The 20,307-nt window shown below is 35.2% G+C and overlaps 1 protein-coding gene and 1 pseudogene across 2 annotated transcripts; both read left to right on the top strand.

Annotated features, from left to right (window-relative positions):
* Window positions 1-5,358: 5,358 nt before the first annotated feature.
* LOC113736382 (thermospermine synthase ACAULIS5-like) lies at window positions 5,359-8,777 on the top strand. Its single transcript, XM_072084326.1, has 10 exons — window positions 5,359-5,634; window positions 6,113-6,179; window positions 6,499-6,593; window positions 6,701-6,803; window positions 7,298-7,386; window positions 7,504-7,660; window positions 7,754-7,829; window positions 7,949-8,007; window positions 8,242-8,378; window positions 8,473-8,777. Exons 1-10 carry the CDS (start codon window positions 5,501-5,503, stop codon window positions 8,558-8,560), a joined length of 1,005 nt encoding a protein of 334 aa, XP_071940427.1. The 5' UTR covers window positions 5,359-5,500; the 3' UTR covers window positions 8,561-8,777.
* A 4,103-nt stretch (window positions 8,778-12,880) lies between these two features.
* LOC113734116 (uncharacterized protein C24B11.05-like) lies at window positions 12,881-15,640 on the top strand (annotated as a pseudogene). The gene is made up of 8 exons (XR_011842388.1): window positions 12,881-13,162; window positions 13,281-13,346; window positions 13,474-13,571; window positions 13,681-13,718; window positions 13,834-13,921; window positions 14,072-14,281; window positions 14,416-14,481; window positions 15,206-15,640. The product of XR_011842388.1 is annotated as an uncharacterized protein C24B11.05-like (transcript).
* The last annotated feature ends 4,667 nt before the right edge of the window (window positions 15,641-20,307 follow it).

Below are 20,307 nucleotides of genomic sequence, written 5' to 3'. Positions count from 1 at the left end.
TTAGCACTATCCAATGCAAAGCAAAAGCAACAAATCTACTTTTTTCATATGAGCACAATATTTTTTGCTTCAATTAAAAAATTTTGATACGTATAATAATTGGAGATGGAGTCCAAGGATAGGTAAATAGTTTTTAATGAGTAATTTTTAATTATAATTACCAATACTATTTAAATGTAATCAATTGGAGTTTTTTTATTTCTTTTAATTAGTGTTACATTAAAATGCAATAATTCCAATTAAAAAACATGGGGGTAATTTAGGGATGACAAAAACTAAGATAAAAAAGTACTTGTACTTGCACTCCCTAAGACCAACCTTCATACTTTTGATATAGTAATGATTTGATCAACTTTTCTAGTTCAAAATCAACAGACAACCTGCTAAAAAATGAAAAGGAAAATGTAAATAGACCCTCCTAATTCATTCCAATAGAACTCTCAGCGATTCATGACTATATGTTAAAAATCTTGGTAAAATATTTTCACCTTTTTTAAATGTACAATTCATTGTCTATACAACAAATTTTTATATGCTTTTGACGACATGGTACATTAAGCTGTCCAATGATGACTGTAACCAACAGCAAACTCAGAAACCCGACACAAACCAAAGAAAAGGAATGATGGGTCAATTTTATTTTTATTTTTTTTCCATTTCCCACATCCTTTGGGGACCAAGTTGAGAAGAATAATGCGACAAAAGATCATCAGGAACTCAACTTTAGCTCTTCCAATTGGATTTTTTTTGGATAATAAAACTGAGCTCAAGTCACAGCAAGAAACCTGATTGGTCAGTATGAAGGTTAGGTGAAGCTTTTGATAAGTGGAGGATAACGTAGCTGGTCCCCAAGGTAGGCATGCATTCCTGTTCAAATAAGAACTCTGGTTCCTTTTTTCTTTTTCGATTATAATGCTGATTGGCCCAAAAAAAAAGATGATGAAATGGGTATATTTCTGCTTCACGCACCGCCAAGCTAGTTGGAAGAGTAATTTCAAGGTACCCGTGATGAAGCATTTGTTTGTTTGTCTGTCTGTCTGATAAAAAAAACGTTGTCAGTGACCGCAATACTCAGAGGAGGATGAAAAAGATTGTATGGGGGATATTTTTGCTGTGCTAACTTTACTTCTTTTTTAGGCAATTTCACTGCATACTTTGCTAACGCATAACAAATTAAAATCATTGGTTTGGCCAATGCCTAATGGTAAGTGTCCTGGTCCAACTTATCGAAATCGAATATGACACAGGTCAAGTGAGTGAGGCTTTTCTATTTTTCTTTTTGTTTCTTTGTTTTGGTATTAGAATGTCAACATTTTGGTTTTTACTTCATCAATTTGAAAGTACAACATAAAATGGGGAATAGATCACCATCCATTGGACATATAAAAGCTCCTCATATGTTTAACTTCTTTAAAATGAATTAATTGAAGTGATTAATAAACTACTCTGGAAGCTATGCACAATTTGTGATAAACCCCCCCCCCCATTAGGTATTTAAAATACGTAATAGAGTAGGAATTTCAATTTTCAAGAGTTGCCGGCTTTTGGGGTTCTCACGGGAATATGGTTTGACAAATCTATCAAAAGTCCTTTGGGCTTGGAAAAAAAGTAGGAATTTCAATAACAATAATAATAAGAAGCCAGGAGAATCAGCAACTGGGGCCTTTGGGAGCCATCATAACTTCCCAACCCGAAAGTCGGATGAATCCATTATCACTACCATCCCCAAATCCTACCAAGGTAATCATCTGCATTCACAGTTTGGCTGCAGATGCATGAAAGTCTACCAAAAACCCCCCATTTTCGAAGCCTCATAATTGCTTATTTTGTAGCCTGCTTCTCCATTGAAATTTGGAGGGCACAGGCACATCATGCTGATGCAACTTCGACATCACAAAAGGTACAACATGTAAGCCATGCCTATTGGTCCCTCTTGCTGTTGTATGTCAACAGTCTTCTTGTCTGAAGAGTCCCTTAGGCTTTCTCGAAAGTCCCACAAAACAAAATTTGGTGACATGAGGCAGATCATCTACAAAAAGTGGTTGTACATGGTTCAATTATCAATTAAGTGTCCGAGTATGAATACTACAATTTATATTCAAGAATTGCAACGCAAGATGCACCCTTAACGATATATTTCACGTTACACTTAAAAATAACATAAGGCAGCTCGAACTTTTTTTCCTCAACATATTTTTTCCTTTTTTGTTTTTTGTTGTGAAATTCAATAATCAGCGAAGTGCTGTTATGTTCATGGTGGTTTTGAAATCCTTTTTTTTTCTTCTTGACATGCCAAAGATTGATGTTTCTATTGGTGGTGAAATATGGAGATGAAATGATGACTGCGCCTGACTTGACACATCGTTTATCTTTTAAAAGCAACAGAAGAAAATATGAATGATGGTTCCCACTGTACGGTCTCCCCATCTTATTCGCTCTCTCTTTCTCCAATCAAGATTTGATTTGCTTGCACAAGTTTCTGAAGAAAAAGAATAACCCCAAATTTCGATTTTTGCCACCTTCAATCATCATCGTTTATCCTTCTCTTCCCCTAAAAATATCTTTTTATATGATGATGGGCGATGGGTTCTGGCTGTGCATTGCTATTATATATGAGATATATCAGTGTTAGGATGCATCAGTGGAGAAAGCACCATCATGCTAACTTAGTCCACATACATATATATACACCAATGCCATGCAAATCCTAAAGTATTTAAATCCAATTTGTGAGGTCATGCAGGCATAGCTAGCCAAGTTAAGATGCGAATGTTGTAGCAACACATTAATTAATTGAACTAAGATGGTGATTAGATGAAACTATACACATGAAATCACATTGTCAAGTAGGTAGTGAGACATATTAGCAGCCAAATGTTGAAATTTGTGGTTGAGTATTAACCCATTATGCCAGTTAAATTATTAAACGAGCATTATTTTAACAAGAAAAAAAAATTTCTTTTTGAAATTCAAGAAATTGTCTTCAGTGCCATGCAAGATTATGTACGTGCGTACGAGCATATAGACTATCTATATATTGATGAAGAGAGTAAGATATTGTGGATTCTAGATGAGTTCATAAGAATTTTAGTGTTTTGACAAAAAAAAAAAAAAAGAATTTTAGTGAGTGTATTTTCAAATAGACAAACAAGAGTCATCATGGAGAATAATGTCTGATGCAATGCAATACATGATTCATTGACAAAAAAGAGAAGCCACGCGAGGAATCATCAACTTTAGAAATCTCGCAAGATGGTCTTTTCACTTTAATCTTTTTCTTTGATATCAGTTGCGAAAACCCATGAAGATTGTCTCTCTCTGTCTGTTTTTTTTTTTTTTTTTTTTAAAGTACCATTGAAGACAACCACTTCATTAGATTTCTCAACCTAATAGTAAAATCATACCCCTACCACCTTGGCACCTGCCCCTTCTTATGTGTCCACTCAACCCTCGACTTCTCTTGCTGTTGTATCTTAACAGTCTTCTTGTCTGAAGAGTCCCTTTAGGCTTCCTTGTTAGTCCCACAAAATAAAATTTGGTGACATGAGGCAGATCATCAACTGACAAACGGGCAAAACCAGAAAACCGCAATGGTACCATAATAGTGGTTGTATATGGTTCAATTATCAATTAAGTGTCCGAGTATGAATGCTGCAATTATCAATAATCGCAACGAAAGATGCACCCTTAAGAATATATTTCACGTTACACTTAATAATAACATAAGGCAGCTCGAACTTTTTTTCCTCATTTTTTCCTTTCGTTTTTTGATGTGAAATTCAATAATCCGCAAAGTGTTGTTATATTCATGGTGGTTTTGAAATCTTTTTTTTTCCTTGTTGACATGCCAAAGATTGATGTTTTTGTTGGTGGTCAAATATGGAGACGAAATGATGACTGCGCCTGACTTGGCACGCCGTTTATCTTTTAAGAGTAAGAGAAGAGAATATGAATGATGGTTCTCACTAGGCTGCAAACGAATCGAACAGCTCACGAGCAACTCAAATCTAAACTCGACTTGAGTTCGGTCAACATCGAATTCGAATCAAACTTGAACTTAAAGATATTAAACTCGTTAACTTACGAGTTGGCTCGATTATATATATATATATATTATTTATTTTAATAGTAAAATTACAAATATATCCATAATATTTTATTATTTGTTAAGAAAAATAATTATTTTATTTATTTTTAAAATATAAAATAATTATTTTTTGACTTTTTTAGACTCGAGCTCGACTTGAATTTGAATCGAGCTCAAGATCGAACTTTACATTTTGAGCACGAATTCAAGTTCGAGTTCGAGTTTTATAAAACTAAATTGAGGATCGACTCGATTAGGTCAAAATTCGATTCGATTCGACTCGTTTGCACCCCTAATTTCCACTACACGCCCTCCCCATCTTATTCTCTCTCTCTTTCTCCAACCAAGATTTGATTTGCTTGCACAAGTTTCTAAAGAAAAAGAAAAACCCTAATTTTCGGTTTTTGTCTGCTTCAATCATCATCTTTTATCCTTTTCTTCCCCTAAAAATATCTTTTTATATTATGATGGGCGATGGGTTCTGGCCGTGCCTTGCTATTATATATGAGATATTTGAGTGTTAGGATGCATTAGTGGAGAAAGCACATCATGCTAACTTAGTCCACATACATATATATACACCAATGCCGTACAAATCCTCAAGTATTTAAATCCAATTTGTGAGGTCATGCAAGTATAGCTAGCCAAGTTAAGATGCGAATGTTGTAGCAACACATTAATTAATTGAACTAAGATGGTGATTAGATGAAACTATACACATGAAAACACATTAATGTCAAGTAGGTTGTGAGACATATTAGCAGCCAAATGTTGAAATTTGTGGTTGAGTATTAACCCATTATGCCAGTTAAATTATTAAACGAGCATTATTTTAACAAGAAAAAAATTTTCTTTATGAAATTCAAGAAATTTTCTCCCGTGTCAAGCAAGATTACGTACGCGTGTACGAGCATATAGACTATCTATATATTGATGAAGATAGTAAGATATTATGGATTCTAGATGAGTTCATAAGAATTTTAGTGAGTGTATTTTCAAATAGACAAACAAGAGCCATCATGGAGAATAATGTCTGATGCAATGCAACACATGATCCATTGACAAAAAAGAGAAGCCACGCGAGGAATCATCAACCTTAGAAATCTCGCAAGGCGGTCTTTTTCACTTTAATATTTTTCTTTGATATCAGTTGCGACAACCCATGAAGATTGTCTCTCTCTGTCTGTTTTTTTTTTTTCTTAAGTACCATCGAAGACAACAACTTCATTAGATTTCTCAACCTAATAGTAATATCATACCCCTACCACCTTGGCACCTGGCCCTTCTTATATGTCCACTCAACCCTCGACTTCTCTTCACTCCCATTCATATCCTTTGCCCTCTTTCTCCCTCATATAACCTCCTTTTTCTTTCACTCTTGTTTATTGAACATTAGTTTGGTATAATCTTGAAATGGGTGATATCTCTTGTTCAAACGGCATCAGTAATGGGAATGGCTTCAACGGAAACGGCCATGCCCAAAGGAAAAGTTGTTGGTATGAAGAAGAGATCGAAGAAAACTTGAGATGGTGTTTTGCTCTCAATAGGTATTAATTTTTGTTTGTTTATATTTTTATTGCTTAACCCTTCATGCAGCATTAATTTCTTGGTATGCTTGTCCACTTGATCCAACTAAATACTTTCACCATGGTAATTAATCACTTGACATCAAAGCCAAACTGATGAATTGCAACCAATTTTTTTTTTTTTTTTACAATTTAATCTTTAATTTTTGAGCGTATTTCATTTCTTGTATTGTTTTATGTGATTGTAATGTTTTGAGAGATTCATGATGATGTACCAATGCTTATATTTTATAACCAATAAAAAAAGAAAACAAATCAACTCATCGTACCCTAGAAAGATTTATAGCCCTGTAAAGTGTACATCCTTAAAAGTAGGGAAGCTTCTGTAGCCCTTCTTGTATGTGGAAAAGCCAGACAGGATAAGATTATGGGTAAAAATTGGTGTAACTTTTGATTACAAAGTCCTTAACAGCATTACCTTATTTTCTTCTTTCCGCAGTATTTTGCACACGGGTGCTACACCATACCAGGACATTCAACTCTTGGACACAAAGCCTTTTGGAAAGGTTAGTAAACTCAATGCCTCACACAACAAATAAATAAATAAACAAAAATCAAATTCTCGTGTAGACCCAACCTATCATAATTTACAAATATAAATTTCGTGGCATGTCCAAAGTTGAAAATGTTCATTCTACAGTTTCTGCAAGTAGTTAATGGACATTGTAGCACATTTTGGTTGTAAACAGAACAAGAAAGAATTAAGGAATGATAAAGAGAAGATAGACATGAAATACTAAAGAGAGTAAAAGTGAAATAATTACTCTTATCATTTTCTTTTTAACCTTCAAGTATTCTGAAATCAATTTACGATTAATAAAACAGGCTCTAGTCATTGATGGAAAGCTTCAAAGCGCAGAGATTGATGAATTCATCTACCATGAATCTCTTGTACATCCAGCACTTCTTCACCATCCAAAGTAGGTTATATTTCAGCAAAATATCATTACGGAAGTAGTTCAGATTAAAAGAGTTTCCTTTATTATAAAGAATTGTGTTTCTGACTAGCTGTTCATATCTAATTCAGCCCCAAAAACATCTTCATCATGGGAGGAGGTGAGGGTTCTACAGCAAGAGAATTGCTAAGGCACAAAACGGTTGAGAATGTTGCCATGTGCGACATTGATGAGGTGAACTTTCATGTCCTGAATATTCTTGTGATAATCCGCGCAGAAGAAGAAAAAAGAAGGGAAAAAAATAAAAACGGATTTATTTTGGTCAATAAGTGCACTTTTAGTCGCGTAGTCACTGTTTTCACATCCTTCGATTTCAATATCCTTGTGCTTATTTCCCCATTTTGAAGACAGAATGATTCAGCTGTAATTGATGGATTAACAACTTTTGAAAAATTTCCTTCTTGATAAATCCGATGAAATGTGAACCTACTTTTACTTTTGCTGCAACTTAATGACATTTTTTGTTCTTACATGACTTTAAGCACATAGGATAAAACCGTAATTAGCGGAATTAAGTCAATGGTACTAACAAATTGAATAGTGCGGATAGTTGAATATGCATACCAAAGTCATAATACTTTACAGTGGCTGAAAGTAAAAATATGGGCATATTCATGTCAGATTGAGATAGTAACTTCTTTTTTTTTTTTGGTCTAATTCATGTACAGGAAGTGGTGGAATTTTGCAAGTCATATCTGGTGATTAATAGAGATGCTTTCTGTGATCCTAGACTTGATCTTGTCATCAATGATGCCAGGTTTTGCCATACTCTCCACAAATCACAGATTTCATGCACTTGGTTTGGATTGTAATGCTTGCGTTTTTCTTGGTTTTATTTGTTGCTTTTGTGTAATACCGCACTCTTTTCTACCAGGGCTGAGCTTGAAAGGAGAGAAGAGCTTTATGATGTGATCATAGGTGACCTTGCAGATCCAATTGAAGGAGGTCCATGTTACCAACTCTACACCAAGTCCTTCTATGAAAGTACTGTAAAACCAAGACTCAATCAGGGTGGTATTTTTGTAACACAGGTTTGTGCATGACACAGTCTTCTGTCGGGTATTTACGTGCCTAAATAGCATAAGTCGAGTGTGAAGAAGTTGAAAGTCTTTTTTGTACTTCAGGCAGGACCAGCTGGAGTTTTCAGCCATGCGGAAGTTTTTTCTTGCATCTATAACACGCTGAGGCAGGTTTTCAAATGTGAGTACTTTAGTCATAAAATGAAAAAGCATTCTGCTATTGGACATTAATTAATTTGTCAATTGCTTTTCTTACTGTTGTTAAGTATTACACTAAGATTTATTTCCTTTCACGTACAGATGTTGTGCCCTATTCAGCACATATTCCTTCCTATGCCGACATCTGGGGATGGATCATGGTATTGTTACTTGTAACAGCTACCAGCAAAACATCCACAAAGAGAAAAAGGGTTTTCTTGATTTTGTCTGAACTTTTGAGAATATTCTCTGTTAAAAAAAAAAAAAAAAGTAGGATAAACACCCACCCCACCCCAAAAAAAAAGTACTAATGATACAACCTTTAACTTCGAATCTAACCCTTGACAAGTTTTTGATGCTAAAACCACACCGTACTAATGATCATGAATTGACAGGCCTCTGATTCGCCATTGATCCTGAATGCCGATGAATTGGACCTGAGGATGAAACAAAGGATCAAAGGTGAAAACAGATATCTTGATGGCCAAACATTCACATCAGCCTCCACCTTAAGCAAAGCTGTTCGGAAATCGTAAGGGAGCTCCAATCTTTATTTCTTTATATTCCTGCACATATATTGGCAGCTAAATATATATATACTGTTGCCGTGAAACAAAATTTGACAGATTGGACAATGAGACTCACGTTTACACGGAAGAAAATGCGAGGTTCATCTATGGCCATGGCACTGCCCAGAAGCACAATCAAGCCTGAAACTGAAAACACAAGGGAGCTCCCACATACAGAAAAGAGACACAAATGACAGAGAGTTAAAAGCAAACTTTTCTCTTTTTTTCTCATGGTTTTCCCAGCTGTCCATTATCCTTCTCCCACTTTTCTTTTTTCTTGGCTACTAGTAGTAATCTTCTTTTTGCCTATGCAGTGACTTGAAAGAAATGAAATATATTAATGCAAAATGGGCGTTTGTGAACTTTGATTTGGTTTCACCCAATTTAGATGGTCTTCACTTTCACAATTTGAGTCAAATAGCTCATTCGCTATGCACAATCTAATCCTACAGAGCCATCGTTTTCTTCATGATTTATGAAGCATAAACTCTTAAAATTTGGAAATCAAAGGGGGCTAGCACCTCTTGTATTCACACCTTGTACAATAAGCTGCTGTCTGTGTTTTAATATATAAAAAACAACCAAAAGCATAAATATTAAACAATTAATTACTTTGGGAGTCCAATTTAAATCAATGTTCTATAAGGTGAGCTGTTTAAAGAAGAAGAAGAAAGAAAAAGAATAAAACTGAGCTCTTTAGCTGGGCTTATGCAGTCCTGTATTGGTATAGATTGGACTGTGATTTTTCACTTAACATAGTGGGGCAGGTGTAATTGGTGTTGTTGGTGTGTAACAAGGAGGCCCAAATTATGTGTGGGCCTAAACCATATTCTAACAGCTTTACCGATGCCTGATAGATAGGGAGGCAATGTAGAAATTTTTAGTAGGGACTCTTTTAACTCTTTCCATTGGAAGATTTATTTTTGAGTTTCTTTTAGATGAAAAGAACAAAAAAAAAAAAAAAAAAAGAAAGAAAGAAAGAGTTTGCTATACTTGCCACGATAAGAGGTCCATATCTTGACTGAATATGTAGAAAAAAGAACCAAATTTAAAAATTAAAACAAATAAAAAAAAGGAAAGGGGACTTCTTGGCATTAGTCCCTCACAGGCATCAGCCTGGAAACCTGACGTCCGTTAATTATTTTAGTAAAAATGCTGAAATTTGTTTGGACTGACTATTAATTCATTTGTGTTTTCAGTCTTTTTCTCATTTCTGGGTTGGCCCCTCCCAAGTTTAATGTAGTCCAATCAAATGGTGCAGCAGGCTTGGATGCCATCGTGAACTCAAGACAAGTGAGCTCTACAGAAAAAAAAAGATAAAAATACAACCTGGAAGCCCAAAAAAAAAAATAAAGGGTTAAATGCAGAAAACACCCACGAACTTTCATGGAAGTTGCACGAAACACCCCGAAATATGTTTATAGGCATTTTGCACCCTGAGAAAACGACTGTTCACACATTTCACGGTGAAACAAAACGCGTGGAAGCCACTTTCTGTCCGTTGAATTTGCTGACAGAATTGCCCTCCTTCCAGTGAATATAAATGAGAACCACCTACCATCACTTCTCATTTTCCCCCCTTGTATTTCCTCTTCTTCACAGATGCACAATTCTTCTTCTACTCACATGGAACACAGTCCACATAGTTGCAGCTCAAGTGATCTAATCCTTCAATATGGCTTATCTTTATCTCAAAAAATATTTCATCCAACCGTAGAACAATGATTTGACCATGGTGAAAATAATTGACTCAAAATACTTTACATAAAAGCAAAAACTTCTAAATTAGCACAAGCAATACAAATGGTCTCTCAAGTCTCAACCAAGGGAAGTACAGTCAGATAAAAGCTGTGTTCCAACAGTGAACAAAAAGAAAAAAAAAGTGAAAAGAAGATGCGCAAGAACAAAGCCACAAATTAAAAACCAAAGCCAACCCAATAAATTAGCTAACAACCAAATGAAAGACTAAAAAAAAAAAATTACAGAGAAAAATGAACAAATTTCTAAGCTACTTGAAATACCAAAAAAATAAAAGCCTGAAACAATAAAGGAAAAAGCATAGCAAAACTCAACAGTCAAAATCTCACCTTCAGAAAGCAACAATGAAGAAAAAAATGTAATAATAAAAACTCACCCATGAATGCTAGACGTCGGAACAAACCCAGTGGCAATCGTTAAACAACACAACTTGAACTCTACTACTGATTGAAAGCAGCGGCGAACAAAAGGGAAAAAGTTGCAAGCTTCACCGTGTACCGCCGACCACTGCTCTCAATCATTAATTTATCATGGCGAGGAGAACATAAAACCAACTAGTAAAAAACAACAATGAACTACCAGCAGAATGAGGGCATAAAACTATAAGTTTGGGCATCCAGATCCACACAAAAAGGGTAAAAAGTCGATTAAATAAAGAAAAAATTAGGGCTTTGCATATGACCTGATTTGCTGAGATACTCTAAATATTCCACTTGTTTTAGATTCTTCAAACCGTCTTTTGCCCACTTCTAGTTACCCTCTGCAGTCATTCGGCTTTGGTTCTTCCTCGATCGTAAGTAAAAGGCAAAAAATTTTGGCAAACTCAAGATTCAGCTTTGCCTTGGGGTTTGGAGGAGAATAAGGGTGCCTTTGTCCGTTCAATTATTATCTGAGGATAAAGTTGTCATTTGGATCATAAAATAAACGTTGTGTAAATATCCGTTACTTTTCAGTGGAGTTTGGGTGCAAAGTGCCTATAAACATATTTAGGGGTGTATTGTGTAACTCATCTGAGAGTTCAGGGGGTTTTTCTGCATTTAACCCAAAAATAAATTAAGGACTGACTTATAAATAATAGTAAAAGTTTCACCGGTCGGTTTCACAATCAACCTATTTTGAGTGTCGGGTTCAACAAAATTCCGCGCCAAATAGTACGAGTGGATTTAGGCCTCTATTAAGTTCCAATTAAAAAGAGGCCATTCCTTTTGGCAGTGCTCATTTTTTTCCTTCACAAGAATGAATGGGAGTGCGTGAACTTGCGTGGTCGTGGTTTAGCCAAACTGACTATTAATCTCTTACAGGACATTAGGTGGAAGGGCTCTTTTTTGGCGTGGCTCAAGAATGCCGCGTGCAAATATTATCTAATATTCCTTCTGTCCCATTGAAAATATCATACTTTTCATTAGGGGTGGCAATTTCTGACACGATCCGAAAACACGACACGAACCTAACACGAAATTAATGGGTTTGGGTTAAAGTTTTGGGGGTTCGGGTCAGAATCGGGTCGAACCCGATGAACCCGAAAAGAAAACATGTCAATTTCGGGTCAACCCGTGGTGACCTGATATAACCCGATATGATCGGTTTACAAATTAAAATTAATTTAATAAACATAAAAATTATTTTATCTAACTAAACTAAATCATTCTTTTTTTTCAAAGGCATTAATTACTTAATCCTAAATGAATTTATTTACCTTGTATGAAGTTAAAATTATTATATTTGGACAAATAATATAATTCGTTTTAATTTATTTTATATTTGGTTTGGAATAAAACACTTTTACGGTGTTTAATTTATTTTGGATTTGATTTGAAATTATTTATTTAAATTTTTATTACTTGATGATGTAATTAATTTTGTGAGAAATTGATTTTATTAGAATTTAGAGTGATAAATTAATAAATTAAAATTAATTTTCGGATCATTTCGGGTCGACCCGCCAACCCAAATTTTTCGGGTTCGTGTCAGATATATTAACCCGTCACGGGTTGACGGGTCGGGTTCGGGTCAACGGATTTTTTGACAGGTCGGATCAAGACCCGACCCACCAACCTAATTGAACCCGAATTGCCACCCCTACTTTTCATTTTGAGACATTCCAAAAACATTTGTCATATTAGAAAAGTCAAAGCACTTTTTAGTCTATCTTTTCAATATAACCCTTTTTTCTAATTATATGTATATTACCATTCAATTTTAAATTTTGAATTTGTGGAGGTAAAATTGAAAAGAGAAGCATAAACATCACAATCAAACTACTATTGTTAAAAAGTTTGATTCCCGAAACATGACTAAATAATTGGGATAAAGGGAGTAGTTGGGTAAAGTGGTATACATTTATAACTACTTTGATGATAAATATATAACTAACAGTCTTACTCAAAAACTATTAGCTACCACCAAATCCTTTAGATTTAGTAAGGTTGGAGGTCCTTGCCTTCAACCAATTGTTACAATATGTGATTTTTTTAAAAAAAATTCAGATGGGTGCGTGGTTCAATCCCCATCAATCTCTTACAGGAATAATATAAGTAAATTGATGATGACCCATCAATCTCGATTCGACCCGGTTCATTTTGCACCCCTATCCGTATCCAAAGGGCGTGGCCTGACCACCTCCAATTATAAAAGCCAAATTAAATCAAGATTAAGAAGCACGTTTTCCACGTCTTTTCCTGTTCCCCATCGACTAATTCAGTATTCAACCCCACGTCGTTGTCCTATCCGTGTCCTCCTCCTATGAATACCCGGGCTCCCCTGCTCCTCAATGCACCGGCCCTGTCCCTCATTTTGTATCTCCGTTGCCTTGCCCCCCCTGCAGCCAATCTTTCACTCAAATTTACCTTCTTCTACTTGTCCATTTTCCATCCCCAATTCTTCTTCTTCCTGTCCACTTTTCTTGTTCCTGTCATGGATTCTTGCAGTAAATTATCAGCTCGAGACTCATCCACTTCTTCTTCATCTCCTTTTGATTGCATCATCTTCGGTAATTGCTTAGGCCAATCCAACATTACAACAGCTAATTCATAGTACAATACTACCACGGACTGCTGATCATTTTAACTGATTATATTTTGTTTCAATTAAAAAAAAAAAAAAAACAGATTTGGATGACACCTTGTACTCCTCCGAAACGGGAATTGGAGAAGCCCTTAAACGCAACATTGACGGTTCGAATTCCCCAACTCTTAAAACTTAATATATCAACAATAAAAGATTACAACTGAATTCTCAGCTAAAAATGGCCAGCTCGAAGCACTAACTCCTTGAGTTTCCTGAAAACCACAAAATGTGCAGATTTTCTGGTGGAAAAATGCGGATTCCATGAATCCAAAGCTTCCAGCCTCCGCGTCGAGCTCTTCCAAGCTTACGGCAGTTCTCTCGCCGGCCTACGTGTAAGTTAATTCGTTGAAACTTCTTATAATTTGCTTCGATTCATCGCTCTAATTTTTCTTGATCAATTTTCCATCTCATTTCTCGCTTCATTTTGAATACGAATTGCAGGCATTAGGTTACGATGTCGATGCAGACGATTATCACAGGTAGGAAAAATGAAAAAAAAAAAATCTCAAATAAAGCAGATTTACGTGTTTAATAAACTTTCTACTACTGCTAAGAATTTTATACGTTTATTTTTCTCGATCTTCTTTTAAACAGCGTCGTACACGGAAGATTACCCTACGATTTGATCAAGCCTGACCCGCAACTGCGAAAGCTGTTGCTGACTATCAAACAACGCAAAATCGTAAGCTCTTCCTTTTTTTGTCTTTTTCATTTTTATTATTCATTTAACAAAGTTCGCAAACGTTTTTAGATTTTTTTTTTAAATTTTTTTTTTAATTTTAAAAAAAAAGTTCGGTCTTACTTATGTTTTGTGAGGGAATGAAATCATCAGATTTTTACGAACTCCGATAGAGTTCATGCAATGAACGCACTGGATCGTTTAGGAATTAGAGATTGTTTCGAACAAATTATCTGTTTCGAGACCATGAATCCGAACCTCTCCAAGTCGACCCGACCCGATGAGTTCCCGGTCGTACTGAAACCTTCGTTAGAAGCCATGAACATAGCTATCGATGTCGCCAAGGTTGATCCTCGCCGTACGGTAAGCGAATTAGTTCAGCTCCACCGTCATATTGTGATCATGACATTAATTATAGAGTAATTAACAGTATTTGTTTATGATAATGATGGGATTTGTTGAATTACTAATTGATATTTGTTTGTTCGGTTGTGCAGCTTTTTCTTGACGACAGCGTGCGGAATGTGGCTGCCGGAAAAGCTGTGGGTCTCCGAACAGTGTTGGTAAGTTGGAGCTGGATTTGGGTACAACAAGTATGGCGGTTGTAACTACCGGCCTTTGTCTGGTGGCCACCGCCAAAGTATTAAAACTTGATGGGATGTTGAGCAAAGGTTCAAACATTACTTTTCATAAATTGTCACGTTAAGTGACTTGCTTAAAAAATTCAGACAAATACATAGAATTTGTTTCGATGGTGATTTAATCCCCTTCGAATTACTCTTGAATCTCTTCTTCAAGTCCGTCCATGTTCTAGCCTAAGATAGAATAGGTTTATAATCTCTGTAAAAAAAAAAAAAAAAAAAAAAAAATACAGCGGGATGTACAATATATTAGTATTTCTTTGCACAAGTGCTTCTTTAGGTGGGACGGTCTTGGTGGTTTCTCGGTGTACTGACACTACTGCTGTCCTTGCCGTCATAATAATGTAAACAAAATAAAGTAACATCTGCATTTTCTTTTCTTCTTTTTTTTTTGTATAAAAAGATATTATATTATTGAATTTGTTAGAAATCGTCCAGCACAATGGACGTACGTTGCAAAAGCATTCGACCAAAAGCTGCTCGACTTGATATAATGCACTAAAATTAAGCATAAAAAGTTTTTGGAAGGGTGTTAAACGAAATTGAAAGTGATTAGAACTATTTTCTCCTTGACTGGGTAGTTCACTTTTAAAATTTGCTTGATTAGATTATGAATGTAATTATAATTCTGATTTGCGAATTGAAGGTTGGAAAAGCAACGAAGATCGGAGGGGCTGATTATGCTTTAGAGACGGTCACAAACCTTGTGCAAGTGATACCAGAAATATGGTTTAATAATATTGGAGAAGATGACGGAAGAATCGACGAAGATGACGAAAGGATTGGCCGCACGGCAAGCGAAATGGACTCTGCCTTTGCAAACTACGGCCGTAGGTGCCTAGTCCAATGGCAAGTCATGTTCAGGGCCTAACCTTCCGGTTAATTGAATTTAGGCCCCTAAGGGCTAAGTGTTTGTGTATCCAATCGTACAATAAATGTAACCTTACTCTTGTATTGGGTCTTGTTTTTTGTTTTCTTTTGAAGCATTGTATAGGGTCTTGTTGTTCCATGCAAATGCTGTTCATGTTTATGTATCTGAGAAATTATTTTATGTATACATGAACAAAATAAAAATGCTTAATGTGCACTTTACTATCGATAAGGTCCATGTTAAGACGTAAAAGTGTAATTATTTTTCTTTATTAAGTATTATGTCTTCTAATTTGATAGCTAATTTTCAAGCAAATGATTTCCTGTAGTTGCTAATCACATACCTACTTTTTTTTTTTTTTTCCCTAACGATAACAATTGCATGGTTCATGCACAAAGCTTACAAAGCTGGAGCACATGGTCCTACATCTTTCCTAGCTAAACTAGTCAGCCATGCAGGAAACGATTCCTGCCACACAAAATCATTCCTCAGGTTAATGGCAAATTTTGCCAAGTGGTGAGCTACAAAATTACCTTCTCTTTGGATAAAGGACAAGGCACATCCATCCGCAAAATCTTGTCTGATCTTCAAGATATAATCACATACCTACTTGAAAGGGAAATGGGGCAGGGACGGTCATCAGTATGACCGTCCTTGAACGGTTAATGGCCATGATCTGATCTTAAAAATTTGTGCAGCTGAAATTACAAGTTGTAACTCGATTTTCACGTCATGTGTGGGTCTCACAAAAATTTGCTCTAAAGTTACGCGATGTGCAAAAAACGTTACACGATATATAAAAAAAATTACGCGCAGTTGAAAATGATCAAAACCGTCCGGAACGGTTGCACCTGCAACCGTCCGTGCACCTTGTCCGCTTGAAAGCTATATTACTCGGGCTCTTACGCTTTGCCCTGCTGTACTCGTGTCCGTTCTTCATTTGCAATAGAATAGCCACATCGTCAGAGTTTGGTAGTCGAGTCCGAGTAACATAACTTGAAAGAATGAAAATCCTTCTGTGTGGGATTTATAATTAATGTTGCCATTGAACAATATCATAAAGAGGAGGCCATAATTAATCACGACACGAAGGCAAATGATATTATTATTATCACAACATAAATTTTAACTTCATAGCAGACCATTTCTGAGGTAATGACTATGCGCTAATTCACTGGTCAAAATTGAGATTGTTTTGAAGAGGATAAATTTTCTATTGATTTGCTCGTATATAATGCAAGAAAGAAGAATCTAAAAGAAGCTAGGTCAATCGAAAAACTTCTTGTTTTGGAGTATTTGCTTTGCATATAAGGCGTGATTTCACGTGCATGAGTGAATCACTGCACAATTAAAACTAAGCTGGGACAACTTAATGTGTCATTGTCCTTTGACGCAGACGTAATGGGTACAATAATATACTGCACTAGCTAAGCCTGCCCACGTTTCTCCACGTCTTTCTTTGATTGTGTTTCCGTGTGGGTCTCAGATAGATGGAGATAAGCCTCACCGGTTTAGCATCTTAATAGATATTCATAAAACAAAAGTATGTTGGAACCATCCTTAAATTATTATCTTCATAGGAAACATGACGTTTATGCAATTAACAATTGATGATAATCGGTGCCAACTTTATGTTGGAGTGATCTTATTCTCAACTACTGAAAAAAAGTATAATTGAACTAATGTGAGCTACTTTTGCGTGTGTTTCTATATTCGTGGTTAGATGTCGTCATGTGAACTAAACCTTTATTCAAATGTTAATGATCCATATGATGTCTCATGCATGCTTTCCAGAAAAGGAAAGGAAAATTCTATGCTAAGCAACGTAAACAAATTAAAAGATAGCTAAAATTATCGATTTTAGAGATTCTCATGTATATATATTTGTAGTTAATATATAATCATGATTTTTCAGGAATATCAGAGCTTTATACAAAGCCTTGGATATGACCATGTGGCTTGAATTGATCTTATCATGTTGGACGCTTTCCAGGAGTGGGTGCAACTTAAACTTGGAAGAGATACCAATATCATAAATGGTGTTTGGTTTTTAGGGGAAATGACAAGCAACATGATGTATCGTAACAAGAATCACTCACTGTCATTGTCAATACTCTATAATGATTTAACATTATTCAATTGTGTGGGACATTTTAGTATTATGAGAACAAATCAATAAACATACATTATCTTCATAAAATTTGAGATTTAAATAAGGGCAAATTATTGCAGTTTGAGGCCTTCCATGTGTTTCTGATAAGGTTCAAAGTTTTTCTGGATGGGATTTGGCATTTGGATTGAAAATTAGCTATTATTAGCTATCTCCACGGTCACAATTCTAAAGGGCCCGATGAACTGATGGAAATTGTCCTCTTCTGCACCCCCACCCTTCTCCGCATAATTTTTAATACTAGTTTATTTGTGCATCCCATGAGGGTGTCCAGTTTTGGTGAAGTTATTTGTTGTGTGTGTGAAGTTAAGAGTAGGTATGTGCGAATTTAACGGTCGAAAAGTGATAATTCAAGATACGTAGTATATTGTTTTGTATAAGTCTGTACATTATCAAAAACCGGTCATTATAGAATAGAAAACTCATACAAAGAGCCGTAGACAAAAGCACTATTTATATTAACAAAAATAAATGGTTGCATGGTAGAAAACTAATGTCCATAGCTAGTGCAAAACTATAGGAAACAAACCTATTTAGCTAAATTTACCCACACATGACCACGAATAGATGGATATAAGTATCTTATGTTTTTGCATATGGGCATAAATGGGTTACCCAAGAATACCCATTTAATTTTATTGGGTAACTCATCAAACCCAATTAAATCATTTAAATTGTCTTTTCCCAAGCCTTCTCTCTTCCCCCACCCATTTTTTTTTTCAAATTCTTCATTTTGTCAGGATGTTAACTACTTTTGTTTCATTATTATTATTATTATTTATTGGTTTTATCTTATCATTTTATTTTCTCTTAGTTTATTAACTTGTTCATTTTTTAGTATTACCAATTTATGACAAGTTTTAGTCTATTTTTCTACCTTTTCAAAATAAAATTTTAAATTTACACACGAAAAAAATGCTAGGAGTTCAAAATTTTTGAATTAAGTTTTTATATTAACTTTTATAGTACTTAGTTCAAATTTTTGTATTCTTATTGTTCAATTGTTAAATAGTATGTAATTTTGCGACATAGAGTATGGATGAGAAAAAATATAGTAATTAGGCTTATTGAACATTATAAATAAATATTTAAAACTAATAATGGGTGCAAAGGTGATATAAATTAATAATTTAGTTTACAAAAATAAATTTAAATAAATTTACAAAAAATTAAAATAAATGGGTGAGCCTCCAATTGCTTCCACGTAATAAGGCAATAAAAGTAACGTTGCGTGACGGTGCCCGGAAAGAGTATAATCAATGCAAGTATACATGGTCAAAAACTGTAATAATTCTCCAGGCATTCTCATCAAATTCTTTGACCATACAGATATGGTATCTTGTCTCAAGAAACTACCCAAAACTCCAGCATTTGTTCATGCCGTCAACATATAAACATCAGATTTCAAACTCCAGAATTTCTTTTAGTGCATTAAAAGCATAAATGCACCATTATCACTGCATGTATTGCCACACCGACTGATCTTGAAGATAACATGCTAAAAATGATTGCAGTTGGTGCACAGGTAAAATCAGTATCAATACATGCTGGCACATGTACGTGCTTGTAGCATAGATGGAAGCAAATTGGGGACTTCAACAAATTTTATTCACAAAAAGTCACTTCAGAGAATTATAATTACAAACTTGGAGTAATTGATAAATGACATTTTGAACATGCTTCACATATGTGGAGCAAATGCCACTTCATTATTTAATCCATAAATATCATATTGATCATGATCATTATCTTTACATATCGTATCAAGCATTCTTGGAGCTACATTTGTTTGAGCTTCAATGTGACAGGAGACCCTGGGGTAGGGGTAGGGGTACTATCGAGCCGAGTCGAACTCGATCAGAATCAGTGCTATTTGAGCTCGAACTCGAACGAGTTAATAAATTTGGACTCGAATTTGACTCGATAAAATAAAATTAAACTCGAGCTCAACTCGTTTGAACTCGAGTAAATATCAAGCCCGATCTACTCGAGATCGAGCTCGAGTTTTGAACTAAACCTATAAATTTTTTCTCAAAATATATAATATAAATATAATATGAATATATAATATAAATATAATATGAATATATAATATAAATATAATATGAAAACTCGATTAAGCTCGTCAAGCACTCGAGTATTTATTTTTGGAGCTCGAACTTGACTCGTTGAATGTAACGAGTAGCTCGAGCTCGGTTTGACCAAACTCGAGCCAAGCTTTTAACCAAGCCGCTCGCGAGTAGCTTGCGAGCGGCTTGACTTAATTGCACCCTTACCTACTCGCGAGCGGCTTGACTTAATTGCACCCTTAGGTAGGGGGTGAGACCACCCAACTAATAGCTTTCCAATCAAGCCTTTTAAAACAATTAGCATGTAATAAGTGGATACAAATCAAAGAGCTCCCTCTATATCATCAAACAACAGGAACATAAGAGTATAAAGAAAATTCGTCCTTTGACTTGAACTAAGTCATACAAAATGACTATCACCTACGAGGTTCAGTCTCTTGAAAGATGGGGAATGATGCAATCCTTTTTAAGGAAAACTGGTTAAGAATGATAGTATATACCTGCAAAATTTCAAACTACTATCCAGCTTCTTTTGATAGTTTGCCAAGTTCCATCCTAAATTTCGACTAATAAGAAAGCACTAAATGTGGGAGAAAGAGAAACAACAAATGAAATAAACTGCAGAATCCAAATGAAAT

The sequence above is a fragment of the Coffea arabica genome, chromosome 3e (genome assembly GCF_036785885.1).
Source record: "Coffea arabica cultivar ET-39 chromosome 3e, Coffea Arabica ET-39 HiFi, whole genome shotgun sequence".
NCBI classification, from domain to species: domain Eukaryota; kingdom Viridiplantae; phylum Streptophyta; class Magnoliopsida; order Gentianales; family Rubiaceae; genus Coffea; species Coffea arabica.
The sequence above is the reverse complement of the archived record's forward strand: the minus strand, read 5'-3'. Positions and strand labels throughout refer to the sequence as shown.